This window comes from Vigna angularis, chromosome 1, assembly GCF_016808095.1.
Source record: "Vigna angularis cultivar LongXiaoDou No.4 chromosome 1, ASM1680809v1, whole genome shotgun sequence".
Lineage (NCBI taxonomy): Eukaryota > Viridiplantae > Streptophyta > Magnoliopsida > Fabales > Fabaceae > Vigna > Vigna angularis.
This window is the reverse complement of record NC_068970.1, coordinates 52,790,208-52,810,360: the sequence shown is the minus strand read 5'-3', so window position 1 is coordinate 52,810,360 and position 20,153 is coordinate 52,790,208. Positions and strand designations below refer to the sequence as shown.

The 20,153-nt window shown below is 31.5% G+C and overlaps 2 protein-coding genes across 3 annotated transcripts; one reads left to right on the top strand and one right to left on the bottom strand.

Moving 5' to 3' along the window:
- The first annotated feature begins 1,581 nt into the window (after positions 1-1,581).
- LOC108326304 ((E,E)-geranyllinalool synthase) lies at positions 1,582-15,099 on the top strand. Its single transcript, XM_017559721.2, has 12 exons — positions 1,582-1,909; positions 2,021-2,213; positions 2,316-2,536; positions 2,621-2,744; positions 3,964-4,082; positions 4,255-4,481; positions 9,419-9,534; positions 9,609-9,707; positions 9,776-9,991; positions 13,873-14,005; positions 14,100-14,345; positions 14,457-15,099. Exons 1-12 carry the CDS (start codon positions 1,594-1,596, stop codon positions 14,967-14,969), a joined length of 2,523 nt encoding a protein of 840 aa, XP_017415210.2. The 5' UTR covers positions 1,582-1,593; the 3' UTR covers positions 14,970-15,099.
- Positions 15,100-15,822: 723 nt separating this feature from the next.
- LOC108333597 (serine carboxypeptidase-like 31) lies at positions 15,823-19,420 on the bottom strand. 2 transcript variants are annotated; one of them, XM_052880514.1, is made up of 11 exons: positions 19,340-19,390; positions 19,048-19,259; positions 18,576-18,683; positions 18,188-18,283; positions 17,939-18,031; positions 17,764-17,846; positions 17,140-17,427; positions 16,734-16,864; positions 16,486-16,581; positions 16,270-16,375; positions 15,823-16,193 (listed from the first exon to the last, which is right to left on the bottom strand). In XM_052880514.1, the coding sequence occupies exons 2-11, from the start codon at positions 19,091-19,093 to the stop codon at positions 16,047-16,049; spliced, it is 1,194 nt and encodes a 397-aa protein (XP_052736474.1). In that variant the 5' UTR covers positions 19,094-19,259; positions 19,340-19,390; the 3' UTR covers positions 15,823-16,046. The 2 variants fall into 2 exon arrangements, with proteins under 2 accessions (XP_052736474.1, XP_017424559.1); XM_017569070.2 differs by having other exon boundaries at positions 19,048-19,420.
- Between the last annotated feature and the right edge of the window lie 733 nt (positions 19,421-20,153).

Here is a 20,153-nt window from a genome sequence, read left to right as displayed (position 1 = left end):
ATGTAATAAACAAACCAACTTATATGAGTGTGGTTAGTATGTAATGCACTGGATGACAATTTTTGTTCTTGCTCATATTACAACTAGTTGACAAACGGTAATAATTGTATTGAATCAAATACTTTTTAACTTTATCTTTTTATTTACTAATTGAAATTGTTGTCTTTTATGCAAAAATTCAAGAGTCATACATCAATTTCTCATAAGTTCATTAATTATTTAAGGAAAACTTGTAAAAAAATATATAATACAAATGTACAATAATATTTAACACATTTACTTGTTATAAAGATAACATGCTCTTAAGGATTTAGCAGAAATGTAAAAGATAACATGTAACATATTTACTTGTATCTAGATTCTGAATTATTTGTGTTGTTTAGTTTTTGTTCTGTTTCTTAGTATTTTGTGTGAGTTTAATATATAAGATAAAACAAAAACAAAAGTAATATTTAAAAAGAAAAACACCCACATTATACTTTGATTATGGCAAAAATCAAAATAGAAAGGGGTAAGTTATAACTGAAGCCTAATATCTTCTAAGAAAATAATATTTTAAGAAAAAACTATATTAGTTTTCGTTTATAACTATAACCGAAGCATAAAAGATATTTAGCTTCATAAGAAAAATCAAAGTGAAATCCACATTTTTTATTTTTTATTATTTACTTATGGTTTAATGTTTCGTTTCTTAGGAATCAAATCAAAATACTAAACTTTATTGAGACTAAAAACCAACCAGTTTTTACATTGCTCGGATATGTTTTGCTTGAAAAATATAAAACTTAATGTTTAAAATAATCAGTGTCATAGTCCTTCACTACACTAATAAATGTATAATTTCACCCAAAGCACATTAATATTTTCTATCATTGGATACATGACATGATAGACCAACCATATGTTTGAAGAAGATCCACACAAATAAGAATGCAATGGATATGCTTACCACGGTGGTTACTGAAGAAAAGCTTGAACTATGTAAATATACTCATGGAATAAATGTAAGATGTTGATTTCCAAGATGTAGTTGGAAAGGGAGAATTGTTAGTCCATCCGCATTCAGCCACAAGGAAATCAAAGAATAAGATGCATTTGACTCATTCAAATGCTCAAAACAAGGAATAATTATATTTATTTTATGGCTTTAATTCTTTTTAATATAATATAGATGTATTGTGTTTTGGAATTGAAAAATAGTTAAAAAAAAGACACAAAAAATACAATCAAAAAAGAAGTAGAGAGAATTTTATTAAATAGTGTCTAATTAATTAGGAGTTCATTATAAAATACTATATTAACATAATAAAAGTAGAATCTTATAATAAAATTATAATTTATGATGTGTCATTTCAATGTACGAGAAAAAAAAAATTGAAGTGTACGAGTATTATCACTCTGTTTGATATTATCACTCTATTACTGAAAAAGCAGTTTCAATTGTCGTGATTAATTAATTTTGGAATACCCCACGTACCATGCGTAGATGTTACGTGCACGTCTGAAATTGTAAGGATTGAGTATAAATAGCAGGGTGTCTCCACAAGTTAAAGAATCATAATCCAACTACGTTCTTGCTTATATCCGAAAAACATGGAGTCTTCATCATCATGCTCCCTCGTAGAAAAAATTAAGGTAAAAATATTCTCATCAAATGTTGATCCTTACACTTATATATGTCCTTCTGCATACGATACTGCATGGTTAGCAATGATACCAGATTCCCACAATCCTTCCAAACCCATGTTCAAAAATTGTTTGCAATGGCTGATCAACAACCAAAATGAACAAGGATTCTGGGGAGATTGTGATGCCTCTGCCAAACCCTCATTGGAAACGCTTCCAGCAACCCTTGCTTCCATGGTTGCCCTCAAAAAGTGGAACACCGGTACATTACTCAGACAAAGAGGTGCTATGTTAATTACTTTTATGCTTCTTGAGTTGCTTGATAGCGTGTTAGAAATTCAAGTTCGAGTTAAGTTTTTTGTGCTTTTATATCATTGATTTTTTCAATCTCTAGGGCTGTCCTTCATTGAAGCAAACACTGAGAAGCTGCTCAAGGATATCGAAAACCGTTGCCCATGTTGGTTTATCATTGTTTTTCCTGCAATGGTTCGACTTTCGGAGTGTGCTGGAATCGAAATTGTGTTCCCAGATACAGTGACAGAGACAATGTCAAGTATCTTTCTCCATCAACAAAAGCTCCTTGACAAGTATACCTATTACATAATCCTTCCTTCCTTTTTTATTTTGTTACTTTTTGTTTGGCTGAATGAATAAGAAGTTATTTTTCTAATTTATACTTAAACGAACAGGGAGGAACTTGTGGGGAAGCATGGCTTCTCACCATTGTTATCCTATCTTGAAGCTTTGCCACCTTGGTATAAAGTAAGTGAAGAAGACATCTGTGGCAATCTGAGTGGTGATGGTTCACTGTTCCAATCACCATCTGCTACTGCAAAAGCTTTCATGGCTACTGGGAATATTGACTCTTTGTCGTATTTAGAATCTCTAATTCAGAGATGCCCTAATGGAGGTTTGTTCGGACCTTTATTCTTGTGGTCTTTAATATTACACATTTTTTTCTTGTTTTTGTTTTGAAAATTTAACATTGCTACAGTTCCTCAAACATATCCCATGGATGAAGACCTTATAAAGCTCTGCATGATTAACCAGTTACAAAGACTAGGGTTGGCTGAGCACTTTGATAAAGAGATTGAAGAAAATTTGGCAAAAATCTATAGGTAAATAAATTTTATAGCCACATGATGTGATGTATGAAAAGGATAAATACAAGGAAAAATGTTATTTGAGGCTATATAGGAGTTTAAAAATAATGGGTGTCCAAGTATTTCATTACTATGTTAGATACTTGATTATTTAATTTACATGAAACGACATTTTTTCTAAATTCAAGTAATCCCTGAGGCAATGAAATGTTAAAAATGACATTATAACATTTTTTTAATTTGAAAATTTGATAATAGGAATATAACTTTTTTTTAGTCAACAAGTTATATATATATATATATATATATATATATATATATATATATATATATATATATATATATATATATATATATATATATATATATATATATATATATAGGTAACACCTAATCAGTACAATATAACTATATATACATAATTTTTAAATATAAATGTACGAATTAAATATAAATAGTGTCTAGTCAATATTCATTTTCTTTAAGAATTTTTTTTCCATTATGTATTTATAAAAAAAATATTTGTGTATTTTCTTTGTATCAGCAGATTTTCATACCCATAAATATATTTATATATATTTTTCTATTTTAAATAAAATTATTTAAAAGTAAATCTTTAAAATATATATAAACTTGAATTAAAAAAAGTAATATTAAATATATTTCAATAAAATTATTCAATTTAATTTTTTAAAAGACAAATTAATGAGTTGTGTTAGAATATAAATTTTAAAAATTAATCTTTTAAAAATAACTTCAATATGATAAGTGAAAAACAGAACCGGAGAGGTCTAAAACATTATCAATCACATCCTATAGTATAGGGCCTATACTATCACTACAATTAAAAGATAATACTTTTGTACCTTTCTATTCCTACAGCCTCCTAAACAATAATACATATTAAAATTTGAAATTAAAAATAAAATAAATATAATTAAAATAATATGTGTTAAATGGATGTTTTTATAATGAATATAAAATTCTCATTTGACTGCATCTACACCTAACCAGATCACCTCAGCTTCTAATTCTGTTTTCGACCCCATTGAACAAGTTGTGCACTGCATCTGAAATTCTCCATTGCATCTCAGTAATACCTTAAAATGTTGATTTCTGAAGTTGAATTAAACCATTTCATTTTCTAAGATGTACAAGTTCATTTTCTATTACTACTGCTCTGAAAATTATCTATACACAGTAAGCCTAACCTGCTATTTTGTACGATATATAGGAAGTACGTGGACCAAGAATCGTGGGTAAAACCGACCAATATGACTGAAGCTCAGCTTCACAAAGACTCTCTGGCATTTCATCTCCTAAGGATGCATGGTTACAATGTATCACCTTCATGTATGCAATCCTTTTTCTTTTTCAAATTATAAGAGGTTTTCTTTTTCTTTTAACTTTTAACTAAATATTCACCATATTTTTAATCAAGATGATGATTACCTTAAAAGAATTCGGCTTGCTAATTAGTCATATAGTACAATTTTGTGCTCATAAATTCCAAAATAAAATGCAGTGAGCTTTGGTTGGTTTCTAGATGATGAAGAAATTAGAGCAACTATTCAAAAGGAACAGGAACACATGTCAACTACAATCCTTTCAATGTACAGAGCTTCAAATCTTATTTTCTGTGGGGAAAATGAAGTCGAAGACTTCAAATCTTTCACCAGAGATCTGCTTAACAAATGCTTGCTAACTAAAAATGGTGAACCCAACACGATTTTGTCCCCACTCCAACAAATGGTATGCTCCACTTGGACCCTCCTACACCCTTCTTTCTCCATTTTTTTCATATTTAATCATAACTACAACTAAACAGTTATAGAAACAATTTTGTTAAAATCAGCGATAGAATTGATTGATTAAGATGCCTCACCTTATATGCTTGTCGGTTACTATTTTTAAAAACAAAATGTTGGAATTGAAAAGGACATTTTTAAATTAATTTTTCTAAAGGATTATGGCACGAGCAATAAAGGTAACATGTATGTATTTTCTTGTTAAATGAAACACAGACCAACCTTTTATTTATATAAGGGTTAAACAGTTTAATAAGTGTGCAAAGACAGAAATCAGAAACGCAACACAATAGCAAGACAACTGTCAAATGTAACAGCTTTACAAATTTGGCTTAACACGTAAAGATTCTAAAACATTCTAATACACCTCTCTAAGTCAAACTAGATTGCTCGAGTAATACCAATAAGCTTCTTGAGACTATTGAATCTTTCGAACTTCAAAGCCTTAGTTTGAATATTAGTTAATTGCAGCTCTGACTTGCAATGGCACAACTCCATCTTTTCATTCTTGACTTGATCATGGATATAGTGCAATTTTGTTTCAATATGTTTACTCCTTTCATCATAGGCAGGATGTTTAGCTAGATCTATTGCATATTTGTTGTCAATACAAAGTTGTACCTTTCCTGCCAATTTCATCTTCAATCCCTCCATCACAGACTTTAGCCAAACAGGTTGACATGTTGCCTCAACAAGATGCTATATACTCTGTTTCACAAGAGCTTAAAGCTACAACAGGTTCCGTAGATGAACTCCATGATATTGGTGAGTTTCCAAGAAATAACAAATAACCCCATGTGCTTTTCCTCACACTTATCCCCACACCAATCTGCATTAGAATAAGCTATTATTCTCATTTCCCCACCTTCTATTCTTCGTGGAAAAAGAATACCATAGTTGTGTGTCCCTTGTATGTACCTTAGAATGTGTTTTACAACATTCAAATGTGATGTTCTTGGATTCTCATGTATTTTCTCACAAGACCAACACTGTAACTCACATATGGTCTTGTGTTACACAAGTATCCTAGGCTTCCTACCATGCTTCAATAGAAAGTAGCGACTATAGCCTCCTCTTCTGGATCAGTTTCAAGTCTTAAGCCCACCTCTACAAGTGTATTTGCAGCATTACACTTCTACATTTCAGCCTTCTTTAGCATTTCTTTAACATAGTGTGACTGATGCATCACTATCCGCTTCTCAATTTCAGCAAACTCTATGCCAAGGAAGTAGTTTAGCTTGCCTAAATCACTCATTTCAAACTCACTCAACATGTGCAGTTTGAAATTCTGAATCAACACATCCACTTATAGACATACTATTAGTCTTTCAACTCTTCCTTTTCTTTGATTATTCTCCACATAAACACCATGTTCTGAGACACACCTCTCAAAACCAATATTGCTCATGAATTGATCAATCCTTTGATTCCAAGCTCTAAAAGCCTGCTTTAGCCCATACATGCCTTTCTTCAACCTGTATACCATTCCCTAATACAACTCGACTTTGAACCCAGGGGGCTGCACTACATAGACCTATTCTTCTAGCCTTCCATTTAGAAAAGTTGCCTTCACATCCAATTGATGCAATGACCAACCAAACTAATTTTTTAAAGCCACTACAAGTCTCACTGTTTCCATCCTAGCCATAGGTGCATACACCTCGCCATAGTCTATTTCAGCCTTTTGTAGAAATCCCTTTGCAACCATTCTGGACTTATACCTAACAATCTCTCCTTGTGAATTTACTTTGGTTTTGTAAACCCACTTCAGATCTATCGACCTTTTATCTGTAGGTAGCTTGGCCATTTCCCAAGTTTGTTTTTTTCTAAATGGAATTTATATCCTCTTGCATTGCTTTCAGCCACTTATCATTTGAAGTAGCTTGCTCAAAAGTAACAGGTTCAACTTCAGCTATAAGTCCATAATGGACAAGGTTACCTTATGAAGTTACTACAGCCTCATAAAACAGATTGCAGTCCTTCAAATGTGATGATAGTCGTGATGTTCTAGAGGATCTTCTCAGGTTTCCCCCTTGATCAATAAAATTTTCTTCAACTGGATTATATTTATTTCTTAAAATCCCGTCCTCCAACTGAAGAGTTACATTTTTTTCTCTACATAAACTTCCAATCCCAAACTCTATCCTTATCAATTATCACATCTCTGCTTATAATTGCTTGTCCATTTTTTGGGTTGTACAACTTATACCCCTCCAGTTGCATGATAACCAATTAAAATTTGTGGCACTTCCTTATTATCCACTTTTCTTCTCAACTAATCTAGTGTGTGTTTGAAACAAACAGAGCCAAAAACTCTCAAATGCTCTACATTTAGCTTGATGGTACTCCAGGCTTCCTTTAGAATAATATTCTTCAACCTTTTAGTAGGTGTTCTATTCAGAATGTAGGTTGTAGTCAACACTGCCTCACCCCATAAGAATTGTGATAGCTCCTTGCTTTTTAGAATGTACCTTACCAAATTTTGGAGTGTAAGGAGGAGTCAGCTCATGAATTATCCCTTCATCATCATAATACTTCTTAAAATCTATTGAGGTGTACTTTCTACTACCTTCATTTGTTCTTAAGACTATTAACTTTCTATCACTTTGCCTTTCAACAATGTGGTTAAACATTTTAAACACCTCTAGAACTTCACTCTTCCTTTTGAGTAGATATGACCATGTTTTTCTAGTCCAATCATCAATGAATAACACAAAATATTTGTTGCCTCTTAAAGTTTCAGTTTGTATGGGTCCACATAAATCTGAATACATAATCTCCAATTTTCCTAACATGTTTTTAGGCACAAAATTTTGAAACTGCCCTCTAGTTTGTTTACATTGGATACACTCATGACACACTGATTCAGGAATATTAACCAAAGGTAAACCACTCACCATAGAGTGTTGATTTAGGTGAAACAAGTCTTTGAAGTTTAGGTGCCCAAAACGTAAATGCCAAATTCATTCCACTACTTTTCCTGCTACAGTAAAACACTGATGCTTCACAGCCTTCATTATCACACGGAAAGTCCTGTTTTGAGATATACTTCCTTTAATGACCAATATTTTGCTTTGGTAAAATATGTTAAGATTGTTATTCTCCATCTTCATTACAAACCCCTCTGTAAAAGTTGACCCAGACTTAGTAAATTTATCTTTAACCCTGGCACAAATAAGACTTCATCTATCACCACTTCTCTTCCATTTTCATCTCGAAGACCAACCATGCTAGACCCCTCTGCTGTCAAGCTTCTATCACTACAAATTTTATTTTTTATATTTAGAACTTCCTTTATCTTGACAAATCATTCTCTTCTTCTAGTCATATGCATCGAACACCCTGAACCAAGATATCATGACGCCTCTTCTAGCTCATCTTCATTTGTTCTTTCCATCAACATCATTGCCTCTAATGTGTTGTCTTGTGCCAAATTAGCTTGATTCTTGGGTTTATTCTTTTCCAAGTTTTTGACAATAAAAACATCTAACCTTATTTTTGTCAAACTTCCAGCTCTTTTCTTCATCACCATTCTGATATGACTTGTGACTCTTTCAGCTTTCAGAGTAATTGAAGTCTTTCTCTTGTTGTTCTTGAACCTCCTTATGCTTCTTTTTGCCAAATCTTTTAGACTCTTTTCCCTTTCCATTAAACTGGGATCTAACTTGCAAGACTTGATCTTGGTAGTGTCTGCGCTCATTCAATCTATGTTCATGAGCCTCTAGTGAATTTTGCAGTTCTTTCACCTCCATAGTCTCTTAAGTCATGTGTTTTTTCAATGGCAACCACAATATGATTAAACCTTGGTGGTAGAGTCCTCAGTATCTTGTCTACAACATACTGATTTGTGATAGTATCTATGCATGCACGCATTGCACTCAAATGTTCCTGCACCTTATCAAACTAATCTACCACGATATCATTCTCTTCCATAGCGAGACATTTGAACTACATCATCAATGTTTACATCTTCACCTTCTTTGTTTTGTTACCATCTCCTTATGTTTTCAATAGAATTTCCCATATCTCCTTTGCTTTTTTGCCTTAAATATTTATGAAACACTTTTGGTCCAACACATTGATAGAGAAACCGAGCCTTACTCTCAAGATTTTATTGAATCTTGAAGTTTTTCTTTTCTTCATCAGTGGCTTTGGGACTTAATTCAAGAAATCCTTCGAACACAACATCTACAACATCCTAGAAGCCGAAAATGGAACAAAACACTTCCCATCAAAGACTGGAAAAAAACCTTGCATCATCCCTCCTAGACCAACCATTATTCCACTATAACTTTCTTCTTGCACTATTATCCTTCCAGAGATCCTTCTTCTACACCCCTTGATGATCCAAGATACCTCCCTTCTTGATGACCCCAAGATACTCTCTTTGAATAATTCTCACACCACTTTGGATACACTCTTGAAACCAAAGAACAAACTAGAGAACTAGTTTGTCTCATTCCTCACAATCACAAGTTTCAAACTCAACTCTTGATACCATAAAGGATTCTGGCACAAGTAAGAAAGGTAACATGTATGTATTTTCTTATTCAATGAAACACAGACCAACCTTTTATTTATATAAGGGTTAAACAACTTAATCAGTGTACAAAGACAGAAATCAGAAACCGCAAAACAATATCAAGACAGTTGTCATATGTAACAACTTTACAAGTTTATCTTAGCACGCAAACATTCAAAAACATTCTAATATTTTCAACATATAAATTTCTTAAACTGAAATAACAGAAGAAAAAAAATCTAGTTTTTCTTCTTTTCTTTGATTATCTTTGGTAACTCTCATAGTTGATGTTCTCCAAATTGAACTATATACGCAGTTCCCATTAAAACATTTACATAATCTTTCTTCTGGTAAAACAGGTTCGACATGAATTAAATACTCATTGGTTGGGTCAAACAGATCATTTAAAGCATAGGATGTGGATAGAAAACTATGACACTGATCTTCTATGGAAAGGAAAAACCTCACATGTTAGGTACATTTTTTTAAAACCAAATTATTTCTTTTTATCAAAGAATTTTCCTAGATTTTGACAATTTTCCAATGTAGGATTTCACACTTTCACAACATAGATCTTCTAGAACTTGCCATGCAGAATTACGAGTTCAAGCAATCAATTTTCATACATGAATTAAAAGAGTTGACGAGGTTTGAATGATCCTAACACAATATCTCTTACTCATGCCTATACAAAATTATAATGATAGCTGTAACAGATGGGTGAAAGATTATGGTGTAACAAAGATGGGATTTGGTAGAGAGAAAACAACATATTGCTACTATTCTATAGCTGCTGCCACTACCCATCCAAATCACAGTTACGTAAGAACCCTAGTAGCAAAGAGTGCTATACTCATTACAATTGCAGATGATTTCTTTGACAAAGAAGGGTCGCTCAGAGACTTGAAACATTTCACCAATGCTATTATAAGGTATATATATATATTGTTACAGTTTTCCCTTTTATTAAACTAACTCGTCCCATATGATCATACACTTAAATTTTATAGTCGTTGTAAATTATTTGTTAAAAAGAACCTTGGTCATTGTTGCTACTCATTGATTGCATTACTATTTGAGACTTACTCATCTCAATTTTTCTTTTTATTTGATTAAAAACCTTGAAATTGACTATATTTTTCACTTATTTTCTTTAACCTGTTTTTACCTTTGTCTTCATCAACTTTATTTCTTGCATAATTAAGGAAAAAGTTATAAAACATAAAGAACTAACTAGCACAAATGTGTGATAACTAACATGTGCTGACCTTATGTAAATTCACATAGTTCTAATATAGGCATTTTTATAATTTTTCATTTTCCTAACATTTTAAGTGTTTTATTGTTATATTTTTTTAAGGTGTAAAAGATAACTTAAATTTCGTAGTCAACTTAGCAAACCAACAACGAGAAACTTGTTTTAAATCATGCAAAGACTATTTTAACTTGCAAACAAAATTTGGGTCAATGTTTTTAAAACCAGGAGGAACATGTATACCTTTTCAATCAAATCATCATGAAAAAATACTTTATGTACATCTATTTGATGAACTTCGTACTTTTTAATTGTTGTTACTACCAAGAAGGTACATACAGTCATCATTTTTGTCATCGAGACAAAAGTTTCATCACAGTTTATGCCATCTCTCTAATGATGTCTGAATATGACAAGTCTGGCTTTAAAACATTCTATCCTCTCATTTGAGTAATATTTTATTTTGTATGTCCATTTACTTCCAAAAACTTTCTTTTCAGACAACAGTTTCTGCAAAACCTATGTCTCATTCTCTTCCAAGAACTTTCTTGTTGGCCATTGTAGCACGCCAACCAGAATCCTTTATGGCTTCCTTAATTTTTTTATGTTCTTTCCCTAGTCTTAGAGCTGCAACATAGTTTGAATGTCTATCACGTTCATTATTTACAAAGTTAGGGTAATGAGAACCTGAGACATGTTGTAGAGCATGTGAACTTTACAAGGACTTTACATTTCTAATAACACGAGTGACAAAATCCTCATATTTTTTCGATGGAATTTTGTTTCTCATCCCCCTTCCCATTTTTGTCTCCATATTTTCTTTTTGTATCATCATAACATCATCCCATCAACATCTTGTGGAAACACCATCCAAACTACTCATACTTTCTGCCTCATTTCCACTCTAGTCTCAACACAATCCCTTCTAAAGTTTTAATTATTCTTCTCCTTTACAAGGTCATAAATGCACTCCCCTCTGTAAGTATGCATCATAAGTTTCCCCATCAATACCATTATTAGCATACTCAATATCAGAATTAATGTGATGAGTATAAAGAGTATTGTAGTGACATAATAAAAAGAAATTCATGTTCCATAAAATTTCACATATCTAAAGACAAATTAATCATGAAATTCCAAATTATACAATTTTTATCCCTTCTATTCATAAGAGTATTCTACAAAAATATATTTTCGACTTCTACTAACAATTTATCTCTATCACGACAATGATGCGTATGACATAAGCAACCACAATCTTTCATGTCATGAAGAGTCCAGGAAAATCCTAAGAAAAATACAAAGTAATAACATATAATATAAAGCAATTAAATAATCCTAAGAGTTCTCATGAAGGTAAAAAGAATGGCCAAAATAAATTTGAAGTCCATTTTAATTAAAAATAAAAATAAGTAGAAAAACACAAACTTATTATTTTAAGATCTTGAAGATGACATGTTTTATCTTTTACACTAGCTTCTTCATAAATCATTCGAATCAAAACTTTCTATTCTCTCTTTAAAAAGAAAGCCTAACAATTTCTTCTTTGAATGTGACTTCAATTCACTTCTGAGTACTTTTTAGCATTTATGAGACGCTTGGAACATATTTATCTAGTTTTAAAATACCAGAACAACTGTATTATAGGATGTAACCTTCCGAATTTTATGATGCACGTCATTTAATTTGAATAAATATTAAATTAAATAAGATAAAAAAAATTAAAAATAAAATATATAAACTATGAAAATTAAGATATTTTCTATCTTCTCTCTGACAATTTATATGACATGTTATATGAGTGAAATTTTACTGATTATAATGCAAAAGGATTTTTTTATATGTAAAAAACATTTGGAATATAAGAATTTAATATCTTGTTTTGTTTCTCAAGTTTTTATACTCTAAACTAATTTTAGTGTTTTTATATTTTAAAATATTTTTTAATTAAAATTTGATTTAAGAACATAAAATAAAATTATTTATTATATATTTGTTTTTAACCAGTTTTAACTGTAATTGATTTAATTATTAACAAGATCAAGAATTTCAAAAATATAATATAATCCTTTGAATATTTGTGATTTTTTATCTTTATATTTATATTAAATTATATACTTAATTTGGTTTTATTAATAACAATAATATATATATATATATATATATATATTAAGTATATTATTTTTATTTTTTAAAATTATTCGTCAAATACTCTATATAAAAAATATGATTCCATTCTAGGTTGATTTAAAAAAAATTATTTTCGTTCAACTTTTTCACAACTTCATCATTTTCTAACTCCACTGTTGTGGAATGGATTTGTTACTAGAGGGAAAATTAAAAGCATGTAATTGGTGCAACAATTATCACTAAGTCAAATATTCAATTCATGTGACTTGAATTCTTATGATGTTATAAATAAATACTTCACATTATTATCTTCAATCAATTTTTCATGTTGTTTAAATCTACAGTGTTTTTCATCGTGACCAAGTTTATTGTCCAATAAAGACCTTTACTTTTGGACCATTGGTTCTTTGGTAAAGACAAGAAAGTAATAATTGCACATCACAAGGTTTTTCAATTTGCGAAGACCTTGAATTCCAACTTTTGAGACAGCGTAAACCATGAGCTTTTTTCAATATGTAAATTGTGTGTGATCAAGAAGTTGCATATATAATTCACAATATTCATTAACTTGTCAAAATATTTTTTTGAGAAGAGTACTTCATTTTTACAAATAATTTCAATTCTTTTCTTTTTAGAAAGGTGGTGACAAATTTGATATTTAGTGAGAATAAGTAAGGTAAGATATACATAAAAAAAACCAACAAACTCATTATCCTTAAAGTTTTAGATTGAAGATAGTATTAAAATTATAGCAGAAGATTTAATGGCTCGTGACTCATTAAATCCACACGACTCTCTAATACATTCATTCAAGAACTCAACTATTTGTGTCATCGATAAAAAGTGATATATAGTAGAGGACTCATTTTTGTAAAAGATTTTTAAGATAAAGAAGGAGTTTGCAATGCATGGAGACTAAGATATTGAGAAGAATTTCACGTTGAATGATGATGATTAGGATGAACAAAATATTAAAAAAATCACATTTATTCTCAAATTTTTTATTAAAAATTATGTCAATGTCTCATATATATATATATATATATATATATATATATATATATATATAGAGAGAGAGAGAGAGAGAGAGAGAGAGAGCCCATGTGAGACTCATTAAATCTACAATTCCTTCCGAGGAATCCAAAAAAAAATTATCTAAATTTATTCAAATTCTAATAAGGAAAAATATCATAACTTTATCTAATCATTCTACACAAAGTAGTTTTAAAAAATTGAAAAAATGTACTGGTAAACACTAATAGAACCAAACACACATTACAGTGTGAATGTAACACATAAAGTTTCCTGTTAATAGAATTCTTTTACTTTAATTTTTTAACTTGGAGACGGTATTAAATAGAAAAACAAAACGTATACAAAACTATTTTAAAACATGTACGTTTGATCAATACTTTCACTCTGTCACAGGTGGGATTCTAAGGGCTTAAATGGCCACGGCAAAGTGATATTCAATGCTCTGGATAATCTGGTGAGTGAAACTGCCACAAAATATCTCGAACAAGGAGGGATTCATGATATAAAGAGTGGTCTACAAGATCTAGTAATGTTTCTAAGTTTAAGAGTTTAATTAGTGTATAAAATTACTCTTTTTAACCTACTGTGATAATTAACATGAGAGTGTTACTTTTGTTAAGTGGTGTGAAACTTTCCTTTCCTGGCTCGAGGAAGCAAAGTGGAACAAGAAGGGACAGCCACCAACAATTCATGACTATCTGAAGAATGGCATGCTGTCTATTGCCATACACACCATGATTCTTCCAGCTTCATGTTTTCTTAATCCCACCTTTGCAGACCAGAATCTCAGACCACCTCAATATCAAACCATCACTAAACTACTAATGTTTATATGTCGTATGTTAAATGATATGCAGTCCTATAAGGTAGTTGGTTCATTAATAATTAATGATAATTAAAAAATATACTTAATCAGTTGCTATTAAAACTGAACCTTCACGTAAGTCCTATTTCATGTGTATGCATGTATGTGACAGAGGGAGACAGAAGAGGGTAAGTGGAACTTTCTTCAGCTCAGTTTGATGATGAACCCTAATCTTAAAATGGAAGATTCAATTGTTGAGGGGAGAGAGATCATAGATGAAATGACGAAAGAGTTTCTTCAGCGTGTTCTGGTTGATGGTGAAAGTAATTTACCAAAGCCTTGCAAGCTGCTGCATTTGACATGCTTGAAAGTTTTTCACATGTTCTATAACTCTAGTAATGCATTTGACTCTGATACACAACTGCTTGAGGATATTAGCAATGCTTTCTATCTTCCTCTTCGGAGAAACACGAAGCCCTCCAACATTGATCTCTCTCGGCGTTATTCGGTGCCAAAAATGAAAGGTTCAACTTTGCAGAAGCTGCGGTTCGGTGGGTCCTTTAAACTCATCAATGCTTGTACAAGCTTTGGCCTGCATCAAGCAATTTCTCTACCTGCTTTAAGAAATGGTTATGGGATAATAGCTCTCAATCCCAAACCCTTAATACCATGCCAATTTATCTAAGCTGAAATTAAGATAAGAAAACCTCGTCTTACAAATTTCATTTTTCAAGGTTGAGTTAAAGTATAAAGTTTATGTATTCGCGTTAAATGATGTCAATTTATTTAGTTAATGCAAAACCATTTTACCTTTTTTTCCTTATTTAAAAATGTTTGTGAGAATATTTAATAATTCAACGTTGTTGGTATCAATGAACCTTAAAAATCAAACTTATAAAATTAGTTTATAGAAGTTTGTAGTAATTCAGTAACCGATAAAATAATTATCCAATAAATAATAAATTTTGTTAAAATAAGCTTTAACCAACTATTATTATTATATTAAGAAATAAATTTTAATTAAATTTAAATTTACAAAATTAGTTTATAAAGTATAATTTACATTTATTTATATATTATAAATTAGTCTTTTATCTAAGATATAAAACTTTTTAACCCATTCCTTTATATCGATCTTAAAAATAAAACTAAAAATTAATAAGTCATCTTATAAAATAACTCAAAAACAAATAAAACAATAACTCAATGTTATAATAAACTTTAAATTATGAATATTAATGAATTCAAACCTAATTCAATTTTGTAACACTGATTTATTGATTTATAAAATGAAATTGGACTCAATTATATATATTATAAATTGATTTTTCTCTCGTACATGTGAAACTTTTCAAAAAAAGAGAATTGTACTCTGCTGTTAAAGAAGAAAAAAAGAGTTCATTGTTTCGTTTTCATGTTCTATCTCCCTTTCACTGGACATTTTGCATTGTAGCGTAAGCATTTTATTTGTACCACTGAAATAAAGAACTAGTCTTTGAGGTAGACCGAATTGTTCCACTGAAATAAAAGAAAAAAAAAACAGAAAAAGATATCAATGTGAATATATTTCCTTGGATTCTGTTTAATGGATTATGGCCCAACGGCGAAAAAGGGAGCAAAACTCTTTTATTCATTACATTTGCATATGGTTACTTGGCATTTTAATAATATGATAGGTATTAGCTATTGCTAATGTAAGAGCAAAATCTTCATATGGGGTCACACACAAAGAGCACCCAATATGATTATTATACAGATTTCTTTATTTTGTGGAAGGAGGTGATTCTCCATTGAGAAAGGAAGTGAAGAACGCAAGTGAATTGCTTGGTTTAAAACAGGGAACTGCATGCCCAGCTCCTCGAAACGTTGCAAATGTAAGACCCTCGTATTCTTCAAACCATCCACTAACCTGTTTCAATCACAACATAACATAATTTTTTTCTGTAAAAATATTAAGCTTATTTGCTTTCATGATTTAATTATACCTCATTTTCATGGTACCAAGGCCTCCATGATTTAGTGACAGACAAGGAAAGAGAGCTTAAGCTGTATCTTGTGGACAACACTGGTACTCTACCATCTGTGTCTCCACTGAAACATTCAACAACACAACATGATGAAAAGAAGCTACCAAACAATGCAGTAGCAAGCACAATTCCATGAATACTGAGACTGATATATATATATATTCAAAGGTTTACCTGTAAACCCAAATCCTAAGTCCTGCTGAAATAAGCTTCTTGTAAATTGGGATAACAGATGGCTTTGAATCTGCCCATTCATTGAATATCTTGTTGCTACATTAGATAATTCAAAATCATTTAGCAAAAGATAACCACATATAATTAATAATATAGAAAGATATATATAAAAGATTCTATGTATATTTTTGGATCAGTGCATTTCTAATACTGTGATGACAGGAAAGCTGAAAGGGTTAAAAAGTTACTTGCAAATGGTCCAATTCTTTAGGTTGTGACCATCACTGGCATGAAGAGCCTTCTGAACATCTGGTTTATTATAAAAAGCTTTAGCATAGTCATCAAGGCATGGATCATAGCCACCCAACATCCTAGGCATCTAGTCAAACCAAATTAAATAGGTTAGTGTATCACAACGCTTATATATCAAGTTTCGTTTAACTTAATCATTTCAAATTACTTACAACAATAAATTCATGGTAAAGTACAAGATTCCTTTCGTGTACAATAAAAAGCAAACATCAAAAGTACGAGTGTTTTCAGATGTTATAAAAATGAGTGATGATCGTTTTAGTTACTTAGTTTTCCAATTGACTTTACATTTCATAGTTAAACTTATGAGAATAAATTCATTAACTTCCATGGAAAAGGTACCATTTTAGATGTAAGCTTCATGGAAGTTTGCATGGATTGATCGTCTGAACGTGCTGTGCTGGCAAAGCAGACAGAGGTGTAGAGACTGTAGATATCAATTTCGTTGTATTGTTTGAGTACTTCATCCACAGCTTCACTACAATCTTCGTTACGCCATGGATCAGTGCTGTTAAAGTCACAACTTGTTTTGATTATTTTATGAGTTTCATCAGATATCACAGCATGGCTCCAAGCATAATCAACCAGGCCCACCCAGTCCTCAGCATCAGATGTTTCTGGGTTACCCAACTGCAAAAAAAATTCAATAAATGAATAATAATAATACTTTGTCCTTCATATTAGTTATTTACACAACTTTATACAGTGTCCAACCAGGAGGGTTCAATTCATACACTGAAATTTTTAAATTGTAGTGATGACAAGTGAAGAATTTTCCTTTCAAATATCTCAGCTATTGAAAGTGGAAAATGATGTGGATAAGAGGCCTATTTTGAATTCTTAATGTTGAACTAAAATATAGAAATGGTAGAGTAGATGGGAAAATAATTTTAGTAAAGGAAGATTCGTTGTGCCATGATTTTTATCAGCAATTTGTTTTGACTTTTAATTTAGGTAGGACCATACCAGAATGCCCTTGAGATCAATATAGAGAGAGGGGTCCTTGTTCCTATCATGGATGAGTTCAGCCAGCTCCGGTACATACTTTCCTGAAAATAAACAGTTGTATTAATGATTAATTTCATTAGAATAATTGACCAAAAAATGAGTTATGCAGAAAAGGGTATTTCAATTTCAATACCTGCATAGCTCTCCCCTGCTATGTAAAACGCTCTCGTTCTGTATGATGGAAACTTTTGGAACCAGTTGTGAAGAAAAGAGTAAGCATCGTTAGCTGTCACAAATAATAGAAAGAGCACAGACGAATTTGTCAGAGATCTGCTTTCCATGATTGAGCTTCAAAATATAGAAAATGTGACCCACATTCAAGAAAATGGCATAGTGGTTGCTGCTCATTATGCAGCAGCAACATTATAAGATAAGTAATGACCTGTTAAATCATCTCCCAATTGGTCATAGTCACTGCTTGTATTTGAGTATGAAAAGCCAACTCCAACAGGAGATTCCAGGAATAACATGCTGGCTTCTGCAACATCACAGATACAATGATTTCTTAGCACCAAATTTTACATAAGATTTTTTTAAGCTAAAAAACCAGTACGATATCTAATGAATAATGTGATGAAAATAGAAATAAAAATTTATTACTGGAAGAGTTGTTTAACAAATAGCTAAAATCATTTAATAATTATATTGAGGGGACCAATAATGGAGCTCTCTAGCTGTGGTTCACCATAAAAATTCTATAGAATATGGTCTGAAAAGAAAGTGAGGTTGTGGCAGAAAGTGTGTGTATTTAGTAGTGGTCATCATCATACCTCTGTTCCATGAGAAGTTATTAAATTTGAGGCCATGGCCATCACTGTCCACTAAAAATGGACCAATCTCCTGTGTTGCTCCGTATCCCACAGAAGAGCACCCAGGACCTGTAACATAAAATCATCTTGTCACCTAAGCAGAGAACATAAGCAACAACAAACAGCAAAAACGAAACCACAAGTGTTGTAAACTCTCTCTCATTAGCTGCCACCTAATACTATCCACTCCACCTAAACAAATTAAAAGAAAATAAAATCACTTATTTTCATTGTTGATAAGGACATGGCTTTCTCCTTAAACACACGCATGACTCAACTGATCCAAAAATGTCACAGCAACATCCCAACGAAAGATGTGACGTATGTAGTTTCATAGTATGTATGACCTTGTGACATGTTTGATCATAGATCATGGTCCGAATGTTCCATACAGAAAATTAAAACAAAGACATTAACTACTATCTGGTTTTACCTCCATTAAGCCAAAGCACCAACGGTTTCTCTTCTGGGTTGGTCATAGCCTCATAGAACCAGTAAAAGAGTGCTCTTCCATTGGTTTCATTGACTGTGACATATCCAGCATAGTGCTGGAAATTCACCTTGGGTTGACCAGGCAAGTTAGTGACAAGATCATCATCATAAGCAGAGCTCAAAATCCTGTCACCACCCCAATATTGGCTATTTCTAGAAGAAAACGAAAGAGCAGGCTTATAAGATAGGAAAAGAAAAAGAAGCAAGGTGTATAAACTAGTGAGGTTTAATACAATGTTATCCATATTGTGGAAGGTCGTCACCGGCAGAAGAGACTGAGAGATTCTCTTTTGAATGAAATTTGTTGGAGGAGAAAGAGAGTTGCATGTGTATTTATAATGAGTGATGAAGGAGGAATACTTTGTTCCACTATGCCTCATCATGGGTAGAAATTTTGGAAAAGTATGATAGGATGAGAGCACCCTACCTGGCAACATCTTTATCTCACTCTCTTTTTTGCTTCTTGTTGGATGAAGATGCTATTTGACGTCTCTCATGGATTTTGGGTAGCTTCTAGACATATTCATGCATGGAACAAGAGTCAGTGGAACAACCAATTGTGACAACATGGGTGGTTCAACATCATCATCTCATGTACTCACATGGATAAATTCATAACCTTAAATTCATCAATTTAACAAACATTATATCCTTATCTTGTAGATTGCACGTGATTACAAATTTTACTGTGTATAAGTGGTTTTTTAAGATATATATGTTTCGTATTAGGTTTCTTCTGTAGTTTACACTTTAGAAGGAATTCTTGTTAAAATAAAAATCATTGTCATTTATGTGATGTGCCATTGTAAATTTTTCTTATAGATATGTGTGCTTCAATCTTTCCTTTTAACTTTCCATTGGTTATTAATCAAAATTGTCCCTTCTGTCTTAAAATAAAGCTTAGAAGGAAACCAATATATATATAAATAATGTATATATTAAATGATATGATTGATTGTTAAAAAAATGATATGATTGTTTGTTCTTATCCATCCAAATATATTCGATACGTATGCCATGTATATATTGGAATTAATAGGTCTCACT

Excerpts from the sequence above, each read along its gene's own strand:
- LOC108333597 (XM_017569070.2), bottom strand. The coding sequence starts at position 19,351 with ATGGATAACATTGTATTAAACCTCACTAGTTTATACACCTTGCTTCTT. Across the intron at positions 18,032-18,187 it reads ATTGGGAGATGATTTAACAG|CTAACGATGCTTACTCTTTT; the intron begins GTCATTACTTAT and ends TATTTGTGACAG. Across the intron at positions 16,376-16,485 it reads CTTAGGATTTGGGTTTACAG|TGGAGACACAGATGGTAGAG; the intron begins GTAAACCTTTGA and ends TGAATGTTTCAG.
- LOC108326304 (XM_017559721.2), top strand. The coding sequence starts at position 1,594 with ATGGAGTCTTCATCATCATGCTCCCTCGTAGAAAAAATTAAGGTAAAA. Across the intron at positions 2,537-2,620 it reads TCAGAGATGCCCTAATGGAG|TTCCTCAAACATATCCCATG; the intron begins GTTTGTTCGGAC and ends ACATTGCTACAG. Across the intron at positions 14,346-14,456 it reads ATGATATGCAGTCCTATAAG|AGGGAGACAGAAGAGGGTAA; the intron begins GTAGTTGGTTCA and ends TGTATGTGACAG.